General features: G+C 40.0%; 1 protein-coding gene across 2 annotated transcripts in view; it reads right to left on the reverse strand.

Moving 5' to 3' along the window:
* Positions 1 to 13,662, reverse strand: part of LOC135324991 (leucyl-cystinyl aminopeptidase-like) — a 68,338-nt gene extending 54,676 nt beyond the window's left edge. For both annotated transcript variants that reach the window (XM_064502233.1, XM_064502234.1), the window contains exon 1: positions 13,286 to 13,662. In XM_064502233.1, coding sequence (XP_064358303.1) covers positions 13,286 to 13,304 — 19 coding nt within the window. In that variant the 5' untranslated portion in view covers positions 13,305 to 13,662. The remainder of the gene's footprint in view (positions 1 to 13,285) is intronic.
* Positions 13,663 to 21,084: the final 7,422 nt, after the last annotated feature.

Below are 21,084 nucleotides of genomic sequence, written 5' to 3' on the forward strand. Positions count from 1 at the left end.
TGGAGAGAAGCAAGGGACACAGGAATCATTCAGAACTCGTCATTAGAGAGTGAGCTTGAGTAATTTCAAAAAAGCTTAGCGATTTTACTAACAACATTAGCCTACGTGACTTTCCATACACTCTCACGAGTATTTTAGATGCCTGCACAGGAATTAATGCCTGCATCCATGAACTTCAACAGCAGCTCACAGAATGGCAAAAATGATTAGTTTAGTTATGGTACAATGTTAACATTCAAATAGCAAAGCAGATACATAAGTACCTCCTGAAAAATGATAATATTATAGGATCTACAAGAACCTGATATCAGAAGGGCAGACTGTGTTTGCAAATGACCCTCCTGGTCTGAGCAAATTTAATGAAGTCTCCTAAAAGCCAGTTTAATATGGGTCTCTGGTGCTGGGAAGAATGACCATGACTATTGAGCAGTTATGACAAGACATTTTTCAAAGGCTAAATGAAATGTGCAGCTAAATTCCACGTCTGTAGCTAATATATATCCCCTACTATGTTTCCTACTGCCCTAATGGCAATACTCTACAGCAGTATGTAGGAGGCTCAGATTTATTCTGTGATGCTTTTAACATCCATAAATAAACAAATAAATAGGAACCAACTATCTATAGTCATAAACACCACAGTTTGTAATACTGAAAGATTTTTAGGAAACCAGGAGAGAGGAGAAAGCTGAGGCACACGCACACACTTTTTTTTCCCTTAGGAGCATTACCCAACTTCTGATCTAATGCAAAACCTATCCATCACTATGATCATATTTCCCCCTTGTCATTTTTAGTGTTCTGCAAAAGGGCTCGTTAGTACAGCGCTAAAAGACAAAATTTCAGTTGCATCAAGCAAACAAAACATGCAGCAGAGTGAGTCCGCTCTCACAGAAAAACTACTACTGCATTTTTGATGTATGCTTTGTAACTGTTTTCTCATTGTAACATAACATGGTACAGTATAACATCACACATGAATAAAGTAATGGTGAAGGATGATGGAATGTATGTACTGCAGTATTACACATATATAATGCTCAGAATTAAAGTCAGGGTGCCAAATAAATATCAAAAGTGTCCTAACTCTTAAAAAAAAAAAAAAAAAATGACAACACCATCAAACAAACTTACAAGTGATCACTTTACTATTCCTGTAAGATCAAATCTGAATTTCATGACTTTTGAAATCCAATCTCACATTTCACATGCCACTACCTTTCATAGCCTTCAGGCCATTAACCTTCATAAATAGCATTACCAGTTCTGTCTTTTAGCCATGCTGAGCTCAAATGCGACTGGTAACCAACAGGGACAATCTAATACAGACCTCACATGCACACAATGTTATGCTTGTAATTTGATTTTCTCTTAAATATGCAGAGCTGGCAAGGCACATAGAGGAGATATTTAATCAATATCCAGAACATATTTTACTCCCATAAGAAGCTTTTACATACGGCAGTATGCAACTACACAGAAGCCATGGCTTCAGAGCGTGACATCAGTAAGGAGTACTAAGTACACTGCTAAGATGCATAAATATCTCTATATAATAATTAGTCTTTGTTTACACCAAAAGGCTCTATTCTGAAGTAAGTTTGACTCTCCAGAATAAAGTTTAGTCAAAATCCTTATTCACTCATATAGTCAGCACATAGGGGCAACAGTCCATGAGATGCATAAGAGGGAAACCACAAATAATTCAATTTAGAACTACAAGCTTCCACACCTGCATTTCTTTTCTTTTAATTTGCTAAAACTTCTTTTTAGATCCTTTACATAAGAAAGACATTCCTGAAAAAAAGAAAAGTTAGGCTGCAACAGAACAGATGTCACTGCTTGCTTTCTTAGATTAATGAATTCAGAAGGCAGGGAGGAATATTCCAATAGAAGAAAACACATCCAAGAGGAATTAGGAAATATAAAATATTGCTACAAAAAGTTTGCATATCATCTCTGTGCCCTGCTGGCTTTTTAGAGACAGAACAGAAGCAAAAAGGAAGCTAACAGCAAGTCCTTACTTCCCATGAATAAAGAGCACATACATACAAGAGTATATATGTAAATTTTTATAAATAAAACACATACCTAAACACAAACATACACATATGCCTATACGCTTTAATGTGATCAAAGCATTCATTTAAAAGAGAAAGAGATAAAGTTACTTGTGCCTCTCGTTGATAAGGAGCTTAAAATAGCATTTGCTAGTCTTCTTAATAGTCCATAAGCATCAAAAACAGATGATGGCACACATTCACTCAGTGAGAACAAGCCCTCAAAGCCTCAGATACAGTCATAACCTCACTGAAGTAAGGTGGGAGTTTTTCTGTTATGGCTAGGAATTCACCCCTTCATCCATACAGATAAGGACACTTCCGTTTGGGGCAGTGGCAAAAACCCAGACAACCTCTGCTGCTTTTTGCAGTGTCATTACTAACATGCAAACATACATGCTGTCCCTCTATACTCCAGCAGTACTGTAAGCTTTTATCAAAAAGCACACACCAGCTTAAATGAAGTCTTTCCAATATTCAAAGTACTGGCAGTATCCTAGTGACAAATGCCACTTTGCATGGGACTCATGTCAGGAGACAAAGCTACAGAAATAAACTGGTAGAGGTTTGCAAGAATCTGTCTAGTTAAACACATAATCATGGCTTCTTGAATTAGGCAACAAGAGAAGGAAAAAAAATGGGGGGCAAACACACAAGCACTTGTTTAGGGAAAAATAAGTTTTTAATAATTTTTATACTATTCTAACTTAAACATGTACTGTTTTTCCTGTAAAGGAGGGACAATGCTGTTTTCCAGACTGAAATAAGCAACGGAACATAACTTCCATGCCATACAAGGTCTCTGCTCCCTCTCTTTCTCCCTGTACTGTAAGGGCTACTTTTACTGGGTTTTGTTTATTCCACCTATGAATGACCGAACATTTCAATAGCAAGCTCCTGCACGTACCTCAGAGCAAAATTTTGCCATAGGAGCCTAACTTGGAAATTAAAACAATGCACGATTACGTATTTTCAGAACCCCCTCTTAAGTTGCCGTAAGAAACGGAAGGTAAGAGCAGTATCATTTAAGTCACTGTTTATTATTCTTGGGTGCTTCTAAAAGGTTTACTCAAGGTTTCTTCCGATTTTTAATGAAAGCACAAATGCATTTTCTTTGGCAGGACTTCAGGCTGAAGAACCACATGGATCAATCACATTTCAACATCTACCAACACAGTTTTAAGTACATAGCCCGGTTATATCGATATGTCATTTTGAATTACTACTTTTACATCATCAGCAAAAAGAAATTTTCATGGAAGGGGAAAAGAGAGTGGCTATCATTTACTGAACACTTCAACTATTCAAATGCAAACACATAAGGTACTTATTCCATAAGTATTTCCCTGGACGTCGATAGAGATGAGCGAAGAATAAGGCTACCCACTACAAGCTCAGTTTGGATTTTGGTATCCAATGTAGATTTATCATGTCCCTTTACATCTTGTAAAATATTATCAATTTTCAATCAAGGAGTTCCACAGCAAAAAGAGTGTACTTTTATGATCCTTTACTCTTTAGACACTACTCAGAGAGAAAATCTCCCAAAAGCCTCAATAACCTCAAGCCAGTGTTCCATCCCCAATCACTTGTGCAACAAAACACAGGAAAACAGTGGGAAAGAGGGTACTGATTATTAATTTTAGAGGACGGGATTTTTTTGTTTCCTATTTCCAATATGGTTAATTGCATACTTTGCAATTAAAAATACATAAAAATGCTTGTTTAAGATGCCTTATGGTTGTAAGGAGTCTCCAAGACTCAATCCCTTTTTGTAAGGCCCACAAAAAGTTGCATCTCCAATTTCTTCAGCTACTGAAAGTCCCATACTCAGGACTGTTGACTATCTTCTTGACTATCACTGTAAAACCATGGCTGAATACCAGGCCCATGATTTCTCACAGTTCAAGTTGCAACAGATTTCTCCTCCAAAGTCTGTCTTTCGGGGAAAATTATTCAGAGAACTTTAAGTCATCTAACAGATCAGCGGCTTATGGGACTACATACAACCTGGTGCTTGCTGATCTTCCCCCCCCACCCTTTTTTAAACACAATAAATTCTATTCATCATACCCTCTCATCTTGAACAATTTCTAAAAGACAACCTGATGTGCCCTCCAGATTACTATTCTTACATAATGCATATTTGATGACTCCTAAGATATACTGCATAAAAACACCTGTAGGTCACAAGGAAGTGCTTTGTTTACTGCTTCATAACTGGCTTTTCAGCTTGCGGAAGCAACAATGTCTAAAGGTCATTACCCATGACACACAGTACATGGTCTTAACAGAGCAACAATGTATCTCCCCAAATACTTGTCAGTCCCATTTCATGATGGGAGAAAGCACTTTGATAGAGGAAGAAGTGGCAGTGTGCCTGCATGGTACCTCCAAGAAATACTGAAATTCAAATTGCTCCAAAGCCCAACACAGTCACAATACATCCTGTCAGCTTGAAATCAGCTTCATTACAACAACAACTATCGGGGGGGCGGGGGGCAGCAAAAATCAGAGACTTTGGAGGAAGTACCCTGGGGCCTCTGGATCACCTCTTCCGCTCACTGTCACCATGGAAAAAGTAGGTGGGAGAGCTGCAGATCACAGAGTGCCAGACCCCTCTACACAGCAGATGAACATGCCCCTCCAGGGCTTGTGACAGGTTTCCACAGAAATACCAGCCAGGTCACTCCAGAGCCAGCCCCGAGGGAGCTCCCATCAACAAGCTGTGCCCACAAGCAGCTATTTTGATCTTGTGAGCACTCTGGATTGCTTTGCCTGGCAACATAGGTATCCTTGGCTGCATCGCTGTTATTAGATTTATACACGTTTCAGTACATGTATACTGCTACCAGGAAAAGGAAGAGGCGTGGAGTAAGAAAATAAGAAAAGATAAAACAGGGAAAAAAAGAAAAAAGACAACCCTCTGAACTCATCTCAGTTCCTCTCTAGACAAAGCATAATATTTGTTTTTAAAAATCAACAAATTTTTACTTAGAAGACAAGAATTTCTGCAGCTCACAGCCGTGCTAATGATACTTTGCCTGCTAATAAAACACTTCCATCCTGAAGCTCCACACAAGAGTTTTTCTGTCTTCATTGATCTAAATCCCACAATCATCATTTTTGAAGGTGAAAAGTTAGTATGATTTTGCCTACTCTTCCTCTGAAAAGTACCTAAGTTGGCAAAGGCAAGATTTAGAATCTGCATATGGTACTTTTAGATATTCCACATCAATGGTTGTTACTGCTTTATGTATACACAGGAGCAGGGGGGAAAAAAATCCCTAAGAACTTAAGTACAAAGGTTATTGTCCCTCCTATATTTTAACATCTATCGTAGCCCCTTTTATCCCAGGCACCATCCCTCAGCACAGCACTACCCTGAACTTTTGCCAGATTAATCAAGACAGTTGCCAACAAGTCAATTGCTATGATAGAGCTTGCTAGCCCAATCAGCATACGTAATGCAGGACAAAAACAGTGTTCCTTCCACTGCAATGCAGACCACCGTCAGAGCAGCATCACAGTATTATTCAACTCAGGGAAAGAAGTGTTTCATTTAACTTTCATCCCACATAAGACAGAACTGGGCAGTCTGGATTTACCCTTCTTTCTTTCAAGCATGAAGCCTTCAGTCTTAAAGGGCATTAACTGTGTTCCTTTAAACCACACAAGATAGATATGAAGGAACATTTAACCCATTTCCCTGGGGTTTTGGTTTTTTATTTGTTCACAGCTTTTTTCAGGCTTGTATGTTTTAAACATCGTTAATAGTTCTCATTTCCTTCTGGTTTGTATTTTTAAATTGCTAAAGTGCATGTTTTGTAATGACTTAATTATTTTCCAGTTGTTTGGAGAACAGGATTTTACATATGTATATTCACACTTCAGAGTACACTTGTGCCAAGAGATTCCAAGGCCTCATTGTCAGTGATAAAAAGCACAAATTTGGATAACAAAGTTGACAGCTAATAGATGCTGTATTCACAGTTCCATTTTCTGAAAGACTCCTCTTTACATCTCTCTCTCATCTGCCAGGGTTTATAGCCCAAAGGTAATGATGCTTCTGGAGCATTCTGGAGCTTTCTGGACTCCCACACATACAAGCCTAGCTGCTTCTGAAAAGAAAGCCTCCTCTTCATTTCAGACTTGAACAGTTGCTATTGACCACCAACACACATAAAGATCATTAACATAATGATCCAACATAATGATCAACATCTCTGCTCTGATCTTTGCAAATTCCCTTTAGTCTCCCTTTCAGCAGAGCCAGCTTTCTGGAGGAAATCTACAGAACTCCTCCAAGTTTTCCTCCAAACAGCCTCACCATCATCACTGTGCCATGGGTTTCACTTCAGGGAACAGCTCTGTGCATGAATGTGACTTCTCAGAAGCAGCAGAAATTACTTCTGAGCTGTATTCTCAGGCCCACCAAATCACTTCTTCCAATTTCATGGACAAAGAGCAGAATTCATTTCATGTTGTCTAGCACAATACAGCAACGGTATTACGCAGAATAGACTTTTAGAATGATATATGATGGCTATCTCCCTCAACTTAAAGGAAACACGCTTACCAAGTAACTTACTAAAAAGGAAAAAAAAAAAAAAAAAAAACACTTCTCCCCCAAAATTGTATTGCAGTTAAAGACAATTTACCATACGTACAAGAGCGTAGACTACAACTCTGCAATGGTAATAAGCTGCAGCAGAAAGATCTTCTACTAAGGTCAGGTTTTAGCAAGAATATAAAACATCATCTGCTTGTACATAAAATACCCCTGGCCCTAGAAGGATCATTTAATAAAACAGTAATAATAAGCCCATTTTGTTAGTTAAACCACCAAAATCTGTCTAGAGTTCAGGTTGCTAATCCTTCACATTGTGAACTATGTGCTCTATAATGCACAGGGAATTTTTAGTGCAGTTGAGAACAGGGAAGCACACAGCAATGATGGTAAAATTTCTCAAGAGAAACGTAAAATTTAGTTTTGGCTATAAGGGGTTTTTTTCTGGATTTGGCAGAAGTTTTGTATTCCAGATGACAAATCCCTAAGAAACTGAAATACAATGCACAAATTTGGATAACAAAGTTGACAGCTAATACATGCTGTATTCACAGTTCCATTTTCTGAAAGACTGCTCTTTACGTCTCTCTCTCATCTGCCAGGGTTTACAGCCCAAAGGTAATGATGCTTCTGGAGCATTCTGGAGCTTTCTGGACTCCCACACATACAAGCCTAGCTGCTTCTGAAAAGATTGGCTTGCACGCATGAAAAACAGTCACAAACGATTCCATTGATGTATTTAAAACAATTTTGTTCATTATTAGTGCAGAAGCAACTGTTTTCAAGTGCCAGATTCTGTAAGAAAAAAGGCTTAAATAAAGAGCAGTGTTAGGCCCCGAAGCTCTAAGTAAGCTGGGTACATTCCTAGTTTTAAACACAAGTGGCTCCCCACAAAAGTCAATGGTGCTGTGAGGGAAGTACTGTTACAGCAGAACTCGAGTGTTTTCTGAATCAGTGCCTTCACTGTCAAACAGCGATTACAGCTCAAGGACAGCTCCTTGCACTCAGCTACTCTTTACTAAAGCTGAGTGAAACCAATATCCCCCAAACAGGGCAAGCTTTTGAAAAAACAAACAAGCAACAACAACAACAAAAACTTGTTTCCACATGAACAAATAAAACATTGGACCAGTTTTCAGTGGTATCAGGATTCTTCTCTTAGTCTGCGCTGGCTGTAGTAATGATGGCCGTTGCTTCAGCACATTACTACATACCCTGAGTAATGCAATAGAAGAGCTGGGCATCGAGATCTTATTTGAATCTCTTTGGCACACCACCACTCAGGATGAAATAAACAACAGCTGTGCCTGAAGGAGGCAAGCAGAGCAGAACCCAACACATCCTATTACCCCCAAACTCCCCTCTCACTCATAACTGCCAGAGTTTTCTAGGGCTGTTCCTCCCCCCCCCCCCCCCTTTTTCAAGAGCCTCCATCTGTTCTCTCCCTTTCTTCCTGGCTACATGGTACATAATCTTTTTGTGAGTCTTACAATTTAAGCTCAACACACTTAAAGGCAAAAAAATTCAACACACAGTTACTAGCATGTGCATATGCACTCTAAGACACTCACAGATGTGTAAAATCCAGCTCACAAAAAATGTCACATACTGCATTATGCTGATGTATTTTAAAACTTAGTTTTTTTTTTTTTTTTTAAAAAAAGATACTGCTGGACAGATGTCTAAGAAGTAGCTGCCATGTAAAAGAATTTCTCTGATAGCTAAAGGAACAGTATTGCCCTTACTCATGAAAAAACTGACCATTTTTGTTCTTCTGAAGACTTTTTGTTGCCATATTTAATGAAAAAAATGTTCTCTAGCAGAGCTGGAAATTCACTTGAGGCTGAACTTCTTTCACTCAAACCAGCGTGGAAGAGAAAGGGGAAGACCTGAATTCAATTCTGGGAACCTAAAGCTGAATTCATCACTAGTGAAACCAGAGTTAAGCACTAAACAAAGCCAAATTTGGCTTCTTTGTAGTTAATTATTATGCCAGTGCTCATTAAGTATAAAAAAATAGTCTATTTGATTAGCTAAAAAAACAGAAGTGGTTTTATTCTAGCTCTTGTTACTTTCTAACATTCTTCCTGGCTGTTATTATGGGTCTTTATCTAGCACATGTGAATACAGTCTCACAGATGTCAGTCACGGTTGCTGGACTATGCACCACCTTGCCAAAAAAAGAATGTAAGAAACACCTGAAATTTCTTTATAGATGACAGATACCAAGATCAACATAAGCTTTTGACATTTTTGACTCATGGGATAGCTTGCAGATATTCAGTGACTTCATTCATTCTGCAAATGGAACACCTCAATGGAAAAAAAAAAAAAAACTCAAACAAAAAAAGCCATGGTCAGTGCTTACGCCCTCAAGTACCATTTTAACAGGGTAAGTGATTTTCAACCTCTTGTGAACTTGCAATGTTTGGTCTTGCCAAAACAAAACATCTGAAACAGATTAACTTCTGTGTCTCCCTCTCTCTCCCCTCCTTTCCCTTCACTTACCCATCTCCTTCCCTCATTATTCTGATCATCAAACGGCTTTTCACTTTACAACAGGTGCTGAAGTACTCTGCTCCAAGTATGCTTCTAATACCATACAACCAGATCCAAGCTTGTAACATAAAATGCCAGCAGTAAAAAAGCAAGGAAATCTTTGTCAGAGCGTAAACATAGATGGAGCCAAGAGAGAGATGATCTCTCCTCTATAGTTAGACAGACCACATCTGAATTACCACATTCATTTCTGAGCATCCATCGCTAGACCAAGAGTTCACAGAACTGCAATAAAAGCAAACAAATATCCAATTCATTGAGAAATTGGGGGGGAGCTCTGCATAGCTTAGCTGATCCAGGAATACAAACTACAGATGCTACAACATGGTTCGGTGGAAAAATACTGTTTAGTAACACACATCTGAACAACATAAAACATGTATTTAGAAACAAATGGATGCAATCAAATTTTTCCATCAGTAGTATTTACTTGACTACAAGAGAAATGTTGGGATACTTAGAACCTGGAAAAAAGACATCGAAATTAAAAAAAAAATCCAAGAGGTCTTTTTTATCATCATACCAACACACTACTTCGTCACTTAGGACCAAGTAGCACAGCTCAAAACAAACAGTAACCCTTCGGCTTCACAACAGAAAAGTGCACAATACTGACAACAAGGCTAAGTGTCTCACCCCAGTAGACTTAGATTATGCACACTGAATATACTCCTGCAACCCATCTAAATACCTAACACCACTAGTACACAGAAAGAAGTTATTTGGGAAGTGACAGGAATTAGCTGAAATGAAATAGATTACACAATTTTTTTTTCACAAATTATTTCACTACCTAGATTGTCTCATTTCTATCTGGTACAAAAACAGTATTTCTTCCCCTGAGATTCTTTTTTATTTTGCTCAATTTAGTTTTTTAATAAGATTTCATTTTAAAGTTTCCATTTGCTGGGTTAAAAAAAACAGATAAAAATGATTCAAAAAAGTGAATAAATGGATCATTCTTGACATTTTAGCAGATCATCACAACAACCTATCCCATCTGCACATACTTGCGTGTGCAAGTCACCTGTCTTAAGTGAGAAACATTGCAATAGCTCACTTCTACTTTTTCCCCCCTTCTCATCTCAAACAGGAAGCTAAACAGTTTAATGCTTAATGTATTCAACAGGAAATGGGGAAATAATCTGTCAGAAATGCATGTAATCTGAAACTAAAAACAAAAGCCTCATGGAGTATTTTGTAATACCATCAGAAAGAGAGATGCCTCAAATTACATGACATATACCCTTTAGTCCATATTTCTTTTTTTGTTGTTGTTTAGAGTAGAACAGTTTGGGTAACAAATGATTGGTTAGAATTAATAAAATCTCTCCTTTAATTTGCAGTCCCCAAATAACAGAGGAATTTGACGTCATATAGCTTAGGAAAAAAAAAAGGACATGTGCAACAATAAGCAAGTCTCTCATGTACTTTTAATTACATACATTTCTGAAAAGGTCTCAAATTAAAAAGTCATGTATAGAAGAATTTGACCAAAAATAAACATTTTATCAGAAACTATTTCTAAATATTTATTAATCCAACTATTCCAGGTCCTAGGAAAAGGAAAAATAGAAAGCCTAAATATTTATACTGAGGTTATTTAAGGAAGGGGGGGAGGGGAATTGACTTTTGAGATGAATTAAGACCATGTTTTTGTTTCTCATTAAAAAACAAAAAAGACAATTAAAAAACAGTGATCTTCCATTCCCCCTTTAGTGTATTTGCTGCCTCAAAAACTATTTTAAGATAAATACCCATTTGTATGCAGCTCTACATCTGGAAAGTAACAGAAGTAATTGTTTTCTTGTCATCCAACTAAAATGTTCTCTGAAAACCTTAGGATGCAATCACAGTAAAATTATACAGATTCACAAACAGAACTCTTAACTACCATATAAGATAAAAAAAACTTTTAGTAACTGTGAAGCACAGTTTATTTGAAAATGTGATGCTGCCAAAAGCTTCCAGACCACCAGCCCTAGAAACAAACATGTTACTCAAAAACGCAATATTGTAAGCCTCCTCTTCATTTCAGACTTGAACAGTTGCTATTGACCACCAACACACATAAAGATCATTAACATAATGATCCAACATAATGATCAACATCTCTGCTCTGATCTTTGCAAATTCCCTTTAGTCTCCCTTTCAGCAGAGCCAGCTTTCTGGAGGAAATCTACAGAACTCCTCCAAGTTTTCCTCCAAACAGCCTCACCATCATCACTGTGCCATGGGTTTCACTTCAGGGAACAGCTCTGTGCATGAATGTGACTTCTCAGAAGCAGCAGAAATTACTTCTGAGCTGTATTCTCAGGCCCACCAAATCACTTCTTCCAATTTCATGGACAAAGAGCAGAATTCATTTCATGTTGTCTAGCACAATACAGCAACGGTATTACGCAGAATAGACTTTTAGAATGATATATGATGGCTATCTCCCTCAACTTAAAGGAAACACGCTTACCAAGTAACTTACTAAAAAGGAAAAAAAAAAAAAAAAAAACACTTCTCCCCCAAAATTGTATTGCAGTTAAAGACAATTTACCATACGTACAAGAGCGTAGACTACAACTCTGCAATGGTAATAAGCTGCAGCAGAAAGATCTTCTACTAAGGTCAGGTTTTAGCAAGAATATAAAACATCATCTGCTTGTACATAAAATACCCCTGGCCCTAGAAGGATCATTTAATAAAACAGTAATAATAAGCCCATTTTGTTAGTTAAACCACCAAAATCTGTCTAGAGTTCAGGTTGCTAATCCTTCACATTGTGAACTATGTGCTCTATAATGCACAGGGAATTTTTAGTGCAGTTGAGAACAGGGAAGCACACAGCAATGATGGTAAAATTTCTCAAGAGAAACATAAAATTTAGTTTTGGCTATAAGGGGTTTTTTTCTGGATTTGGCAGAAGTTTTGTATTCCAGATGACAAATCCCTAAGAAACTGAAATACAATGCAGTAAACTCAAGCTAGTGCTTCAGCTATGGTTATTAAGTGTGCTTGTAATTTAACAAACCAAATCCTGCCCATAATAAAAGCGCTGCATTTTCAACAGGAAGGAAGATGTGTTACCTAGTGTCTTGTCCAAATTCCATATTTGGCTATTGTCTTCTGTCTAACCAAACATTCTTTGGTTTCAATTTGATCTGAGAACTTCATTTCCTCTTCTGTCCTGGTAGAATGTGTTACCACTGCAGAGGCAGCAGTAACAGACTTCACCCTCAGACAGGGCTTCATTTTTAGTCACAGATACTGGGTGCACATACACTGCTGTATCACAGAACAACAAAAGCTCCTGCGTGCTTATCCTAAAGCTACAACCAAATCATTATTTTAAGCACTTCTGGCAATGCATGGGCAATTCTGAAAGCTTCCTTGCTTCCACAGGGGAAAGTAAACATCTTAGATCTTCCTTTATTTTCTGTATTTCTCACTTCCCTCGCTGGGATGGGATGCTGCTCAGAATGCCTCGACTAGGATACCTACATAAACAGAGGATCTGATTCCTCCCTCCCTGTCAGAAAGCCATGACGGTTTCGGCACTCCAGACACAAATAAGGCTCTTTTTCGCGGGGCAGCACAGAGTAAGTGCACTGCTCGCTTTAGAAGTTGCCCCAGCTTCGCGATGTCCCTTATCCGCCACCCTGAGATTATGGCCGGGCAATAAAAAGCGCAACAGCACCGAAGCAGCAAGGGAGCCTGTTCTCACCTTCCTAAATAGAAACGTGCGTGCCTGATGGGGGAATTATCCCAAAGAAAACCAAACTTGGGGTAATTTTTTAGTTTATCAGCTCAACTGGGGAGCGGGGCGGGAGCTAAAAGGCCTCCCCCGCTCCTCCAGCAGGCAGCACCCGCCAGAAGCCGCTCGCCCCAGCCCCGCTCGGGTCCCGCCTGCCGCCGCGGGAGCCGCCCCGGCCTCAGGCTGCCCAGCGCTGCCGCCGCGGGCCGGCTGCTCGCGGCCCGCCCGGGGAGGCCCCGCTCCGCTCCGCTCCGCTCCCCTCCGCGGCCGCGGCGCGAGCCTCCCCCGCGCGGGGCCCGCGGCAGCGGCTTGGGGCACCGGCCGGCCGCGCGGCGCCGCCGCGGCACTCACCGCTGGGGAACGGCTCCATTTTCCTGCCGGAGTCCTACCGCAGCCCGAGCGAGGGGGAAGGAGGAGCTGCGCGGAGGAGCCGCCACTGCTCTTCACTCCTCCTCCTGCCGCCGCCGCATGCTCCCGGGGCGGGCGCTCCTCCGGCTCCCCCGGCCGCTGCGGCGCCTCACGCCGGCGCCACTGCCCCCGGCCCGAGACCGCCCCTCCGCCGGCGGGGGAAGGGGAAGGCGCAGGCTCGGCCCGCGGCGCCCGCCTCCCGCCCGCTGCCCCTGCTCAACCGCTTCGCCGCGGGAGCCAGGGCCCACCGCCCATCTTCCGCCGGGGCCTCTGCTCCGGCCGCCCGCCCCTCGCGGCCGCGCCGCCCCTGCTCGCACAGACCCGCCTCCCCGCCCGCCGCGGCCTCTGGCTCCGCCCGCAGCGCCGCGCCGCGCCGGGGCCCCCGCGGCGAGCTTCGGGCTGCCGGGCCTCTGCGCGTGGGCGCCTGCAGAGGCGCCCGCCCGCGAAGCTGCCGCCGCCCTGGCGCTGCACGCCGCCTGCCTGCGCCCCGGCGCGGGCGGCACCACCTGTGGCGCTGGGGGCGCCCCGCGCCGCCTCCCCTCCCCTCCCCTCCCCTGCTCAGCGTGGCTCCTTCATTTTCAGTTTCAATATTCCTATTTCCCGCCCGCTCGCCCTCCCCTCCGGCCACTCCACTCTCTGACATCACATTTCTGATAAAATATCCATGATTGGTTTAATATAGGAAATTTTTAACCACTGATTGTGGGAAAATAAGAAATTATGACTTGACTGTACCCTAAGAATTTGGAACACATTTTCAAGGCCCTGTATTTATTATTAAAAAAAATCTAAGTTTAACTATGTTATTTTCAGTCCTTTGGGGGAGGGAGGGGATGGAAAGCTAGAGGCAAACCAGAATTCAGGCCGTAATCGTAGGCCTGTAGCTGTTCTCACTGTCCCATAAAAGTGCACTTTTTCACCCCCAAAATGACTTAGTTACATTTGCAACCCTGTAGTATAAACTCGGCCACAGTTAAGCTTCATATTTGGTGCTTGGATAATGACTATTTACCCACCAAAATGTTGTCACAGCTCCAGCGCAACACTTCTTAAAGTAAAACATTGGTACAGCCCATCCTAAAAAGGAAGAGTTATGCTATTAAATCAGCAACAGCCTTCCTTTTAACACCTTAAAATGTCCCAGGAGGTTTTTCTTCTAAGCACTCACCCACCTTGGCCCATATTTAAATACATAAAAGAAAAATTAATGACCAAGTAGCTGACTCTGCAGTGCCAGATCCTGCACAGTGTCACACAGAAACTGCAAATGCACCTTAATAACTTTTTTAGGATCCCCATCTTTGCTTTCACCATTCTTCATTTTCTCCAATCCAAAATCTTTAACTAGCATTATAAATGTCTAGGAAGCAGAAGAGGCAAAATAAGGTCACACTCTATTACACGCGAAGAAATTTCCTTATCTGTACTTTCCTATTAAAATCAAGTTTCAGGAGAATACAATGGGAACTATTCATATATATAAAGTTCAGTCCAGAGGTCATTTCACAGTAGGACCTGTTCCCACCTGTCCAATATTAGGAGAATAAAGGTTTCAGTATAATTTATATAACATAACTTAGAACAAAATTATAACTGAAGCGCCAGCTAAAATTTCTAGAATATGATAAAGGATCAGTACCCAGCAGATACAGACTTTTTTACTGCAAAATATAGCTTTTAGTCCTTGTTCTAATGTTATGAGTGGTTAACAAAAGCAAAGAATGTTAAAATACCTCTCTTTTCAGGCCTTACAGCAACAATTATCACAATGTTGTATTGTTATTTGAGATACAGAAGAAAACATTGCTGCAAATGCTCAAAGTCCTAAATATATTCTTAAAGCAACTGGAATGACTTACACTTCGCCTTTGTTTGGCAGCCGCCATCCAACAACATCTTGGCTGACTCTTTGCCATGGTACAAAATACGATAGCTACCAAGTCTGTCTCTTTCTCATCCTTGAAGACCTGCTTTCCCTAAACAATGGTTGAGATAATTCCACTTTAAATATCAAGAAATATGACTCAGACCTTAGTTGTTCTAGTTTATCTTTCTGCTGAGAGGAACAGAGATTTGATCCCCATGAACATTACAAGTGTCAGGTGATGCCTGGGTGCTTTGACCCAGTGGAAATCCTCCAGTTGTTTTCAGCCAGATCTGCACAATCCATAGCACTATTTTTTCAAAATAGAAAATGGCCATCCTTATTTCTACAAGTGTATCCATACCTAAGAGAAGCAGCTGCTTTGACAGAACCATTGCTATGTATTTTACATTGCCACACAACCAACCCTTCAGCAATACTTCCTAGGTCTACATTGCTTTTTTAATAGGTTGTAATTAAGTTTACAGTGTTACCTTGTCTCTGTGTCTCCTTCAGAAGTTGAGACCACTGGTTGATTACAACACATTTGTCATAGGAAAAATATCTCAAGGACAAAATAATTTCTGCCAGTTAGGTGAAAATAGATCTAAGAAAGAAGATAAGTACCATACTGTCTCAATGAGAAAAATATTCCAGCATGAACTAAAAACACCAGAGAATCCTTATACAGAGGTACTTAAAATTGTGTATGTAGGGGTACATGAGAGAGAGTGAGAAAGAGCATTTAAGTACCCCAATGCAAGAAAATCTTCTATCAAGAGTTCACAATGAATTAAAAGATAAAAAGGAAAGCAAGTTTCATTAGTTCCATTGCTCCCAGAATGGCTTAATTTAATTATATATCTGTGTATTTTCTTACAGTGCAGCAAACTGTGTATTTTCTATGGCTTAGAACAAGGGTTTGGCAACATGCCAATTACAATCTCCATCTCAATAGCCACAAAGAAGTGAGCAGTGGCACATGAGCCCCCAGATGGATTACAGCGCTGTATTACAAATCAAGAAACAAGCTCTGATGTATTCTACAGAGGAAGAGTCATGACAGGGTTAGAACATTAGAACATTTTATTGCAGTGTGGACAGGATGCCTGTAAATGCTCCTTCTGCTTTGCTGATTTTATTTAGGTCATAAAAATAAATAAATTGCCATAAAACTTCCAGAAGTTAGATCCATGGATTTTTCTCTTTCCCTTAGACTATTTTTAGCATGTTTGTAACTCACCTCTAGACTGTAAAGAGTCACGTGTTATTTGTGGGTTTCTTTAAGTGTGTACTAGCAAAAAATTACTGTGTATTGTTGATATATCCTCCTAAGTAGCACAGAAATGGCTTGCCAGCTTTTGTGGTCAGAGTGTCACAGGATAAAATGATTCAGAAACTGATTTTTCCTTTGGTGAAGTTAAAATATAGTTAAACATGGTGGTTTAGGCAGATCTAACAGCTTGCCACTTGCCAAAATGTTAATGTCCTCCTTCTTCCTGCTCAGCTCTTCCCCTCTGCTACACCTGCTTCATTCGCTCACTGCTTGCCCTGCACCAGTACTGATGCTTGTAAGATCTCTTTGTGGGCTGATTCAACTCTTCAACTCACTAACCTGGCAGAAAACTAACTCAACAAAACAGCGGATAGTTTCATTCTGGGTTACAGAGTTGTATCTCTGCAAAGGGTCTGGATGACACCAGTACACGAGAGGGCTCAGGAACATGCAGCTGAGCAACCTCAACTCAAAGACAGAGGTAAAATGGAGGAGAAGGGAGATTCTCCCCCTTTGGTAGCAGTCAGCTGTTAGATCTGCTTATCTGTGTACTGTAACTTCCCCCTTAGAGTTCAGTTCTGCAGCTTTCTACAAGTATGTCTTTGTCCCTCCCCTTCTAGTGACTCCCTTCCCAGCTGAACTGAGGAGGCAGTCAGTTCCTCTTATTTACCACTGACTGAAACTTGATAGCATTGAAAAGAAATATTTCTGAATATTGAGGAAAAAGGTAGTAAACTGATTCACTGAAGCAGAAGCTTTATAAAGTAGGAAATCTGCTCAGAAAAAATCCATGCTGAGAATTTTGAAAGTAGGCAGGGCTGGCAGGACTTTGTCAGCTTTAACTGACATCAACAGCAGTAAAGTCAGAGCAACAATAATAATTTTTGAAAATTTTAATTACAATGCTTAATGAATAAGTTATAAAAAGGATGCATAAGTATCCTTGTTTTTATAGCCACAATAACATTTTAGAATTAAGAAGAGAGATCCATGTTCACATCTCATCTTTGAAGTACCCTGTGAGGCAACTAATTAGTAGTATTTTTTCCTTTTGCAAATTGAGAAACTGCAAAATAAAGATGAAGTGAAATGATCAGCACCTTATAAGAAGTACAAAGGTAGCACTGGAGCTTTTGACATTATATATTTATTCATATTTGTGCTAGTATCAAAAAATGAAGTTATGTGAATCATGGAAGTATTGAATTAGGGAATATGATACTCCTGTTACCACCCAAAGGAGGTAACCTGGTTTATGATAGGCATGTTCATAGAGCACAGAAGACCATGGGGTCCTATACTGGTTGACTTCTTACTGATCTTTGGTACAGGGGGAGCAAGAACAAGGCATCATATAATGGTCAGGGTATTGCTGCATAAACACATACATACTTACTGCTCGTACTTCTCTCAAAGGTTCAGTATTGACATCCCTAATTTGATTTCAGTCGCACAAGGCTTTCAGATGTGCAAGAACCCTTACAATCATCTGAAGAGGGTTATAAGAGAACATTACAAAAAACAGTGGAATTTATACTTCAGTAGCAATATAATTTTCTTTGACAATGTTCTCTTGTAGTCTTAAGCAATGTAGCAGGCAATGGAGCATTTACGTGCTATAAAAATGTAGCCTTCAGTCAGATAATATATGCAACAGGAGATAGATCACAGTACATGGTAAACAAGCAGCACATCTCAGTGGCACCTTTTAAACAGTGCCAATCTAACTTACAGCATCTCAAGACAAAAAGGAAGCATAAAGTCTCTCCAATATTTTTCAGCTCTGCTTTAGGTATATATTCAACAGAGTCTTTTCCTTTTGCCTGCTGTGAATTTTCTGGTGTTTTATTTATTTCACTGAAAGTATATCCATCACATGTTGGCAGTACTCCTTTAAAAACAAGTCTTAGAAGAAAGCGAAAAACAAATAACCTGACAATATTATGTTGAAGAGACATATCATTATTTCTAGTGGAACAGTATAATTACTCCGCTATGCTTTTAAATAAAAAAATGAAAACAATTTTAAGGTTTAACATAACTCCTTTCATTTTCTCTGTTTTAAGCAATACTTCAAGCTTTTTGCCTTTTCTTATTTCTATCACTCCTTCTGAGCGATAGATTGGACTCAGCTGATGAAACAAAAGCCTATTTGCACTGCAAGTCTAATGGGGCTTGTGTGCTGCTGCTTGATGCTAGTTATGCTTGTCTTGTGGGAAACTAGTTAGACAGTTGTTACTGCCATGAACATTATAGTCTACATCCTGACCATCGCAGAGTCTCTATCCATATGTTTGTTCTACAACCACATTCCATAAGAAACACTGATTATGTGAGATTCTGGTTATCAGATTAGTAGTACAATTAAGAGATTTCTACAGAGAAAGTCAATGCAGCCTGAGGCACAAATGGTAAATAATCATGGACAAGATATATCCACTCAGTAAGATACATACACACAGGTATGTGAACTCTCCATGTGGTGGCAATTGGAAAAGATAGTCCTGGGTGGTATACAAAAAAATTGACTGAAAAATCAACATGCCACTTAGTTCGGATAACCTTGGAGCAGTAGATGGTATAGACATGAAAAGACAGACAACACAAATACCTAAAAAATCAATATGGCTTACCAGAGGGATACCACTGGCAAACAGCAGAAATTGGTTTGGGTTAGGAATGCATCACCCTAACACTTCTAGCTCCAAAGGCAGGGAGCAATTATCAGTAAAGCACCCGTAATGCACAGAAAATGTTTGTGGACATAAGACACTCTAGTACAGAATAATACAAGTTAATCTGGAACAGCTTTCAAGTGTTGACAAGCCCTTGCATTAAGAAACAAGTCATTTTGTGGATCAGCTTTCCTCAGGGAATGTATCTATAGATCTCATGCTCCTATAAAATCCTTTTTCATCTTGGCACCTTTTACTGTAATAGCTCCTTCAAGACTGAGTCATACAGTGAAACAAGATATTGTCATAGGACTCAAAGAGAAGGAAATAAAAAGAACTTACTTGAGATTCAAATGACCTAAAATGTCAGTCTCAAAGGGCCAGAGTTAACCAGTTCTGTCTATTTTTATTCGCTTATTGCAATGGGTTTTAAATGTATGCATCAGTTTTTGGAAACTTTTTAGAAATCCAGCCCCCAATTTTCAAGACTTTCTATATAAATGCTTGTTACTGTGTTACTGGGCTACACTGCTGATAGAAATGGATAGCCCTATTGACTTTAGTAGGCCTGGCATAGCTCTGTTGACTTCAGTAAGCTTACACTGATTTACAAAAGATACGGATTTAACTCTGTTTTTTTAGGATGAAGATTCATTTTCCCATAGATGGGCATGGAGAAATCAAAAAGCTGTCTCCTCTGGAACGGAAAACATGGAATTCCTACACACATACCTGCACACTAACTACAAGAATATGTTAAGCCTTCACACTGATGATTTCTATCTAAGTGTAGAATCATCATTATAATTCAGTAAAATTCCTCCAGCACAGTTATATTGCCACGTAGGTAGAGGATCAGTAGAGCACAACATTTCATAGTAATCTGAATTGTCATGGTGTTTTGGTGAACTAGGATATCCCACAGTAACAATGCATATCCTGCTCACTTTCCAGCAAAAAAAGAAAAAAAAATCATGATTTACATTCTCCAGAATGACCAACTGCAAGTACAAATATGCAATTACTAGCCTTCTCTTGCAACATCTTAGCTAGCTTCCCACAATACCCACAGCACATCTGGCATTTATCAGTCCGCATTATAATTAAAAGACCTACTGTCCTGTCCTACTCCATCCATTCACACTACCAGGGTGCAAATCCTACATGGAGAACCTAATCGATGGTTCAGAAACCCTAGACCAAGCTGGTGAGAATGGCAACAGAAAACAACTCTCCTGCAGCATACAGCTTTGAACTTTCCACACTAGCCTCCAGCCTTCTTCACTGACACATCAACAACAATAATGAGAAAATAGCATGCTGTCAGGAACACTATAGTTATGCTCACAGTCTCAGGAAATGCATATCTATTGAAAATAAAATATAGGGCTGTGAACAACATCAAAGAGTCTTATGGTCCTATTTCTAAGGAATTCATATGACTTCAACTGTGCATGCAGCAGCCTGCTTGTGTCCACTGTTATGAGAACCTCAGCACTCATCAGTGCTACCTGGCTGGGCACTGAAAAATTGCAGTGCACTGAAGCAGCAAAACAGAGTATATGCTAAAAAAGGCAGGTAGGATTACATTGTAGATTAAACTTTTGAAGTACTTTTGATGTCTGCAGAGATTTGACAAAACTGAATGATACCACGCACATACTACTGGAGCAGAGCAATGCTTGGTAGGGTGTCTCGCTGGAATGTAGAGCAGGTATTTTGAAATATCAGTGCCCTGTGTGGTGATACAATACAAGGCATAGGTAATATCACCACTTAACAATGTGGGGTGTATCTGCTGCTCATTCAACAACTGCCTTGGATCACTTAACTCTGATACACAGCAGTCCGTTTCAAGCATAGACATGCCTTAAGACTTAATGGTCCAGATACTTTAAGCAGGTACAGTTTATAAAACATTTCTAAC

This window comes from Dromaius novaehollandiae, chromosome Z (genome assembly GCF_036370855.1).
Source record: "Dromaius novaehollandiae isolate bDroNov1 chromosome Z, bDroNov1.hap1, whole genome shotgun sequence".
Lineage (NCBI taxonomy): Eukaryota > Metazoa > Chordata > Aves > Casuariiformes > Dromaiidae > Dromaius > Dromaius novaehollandiae.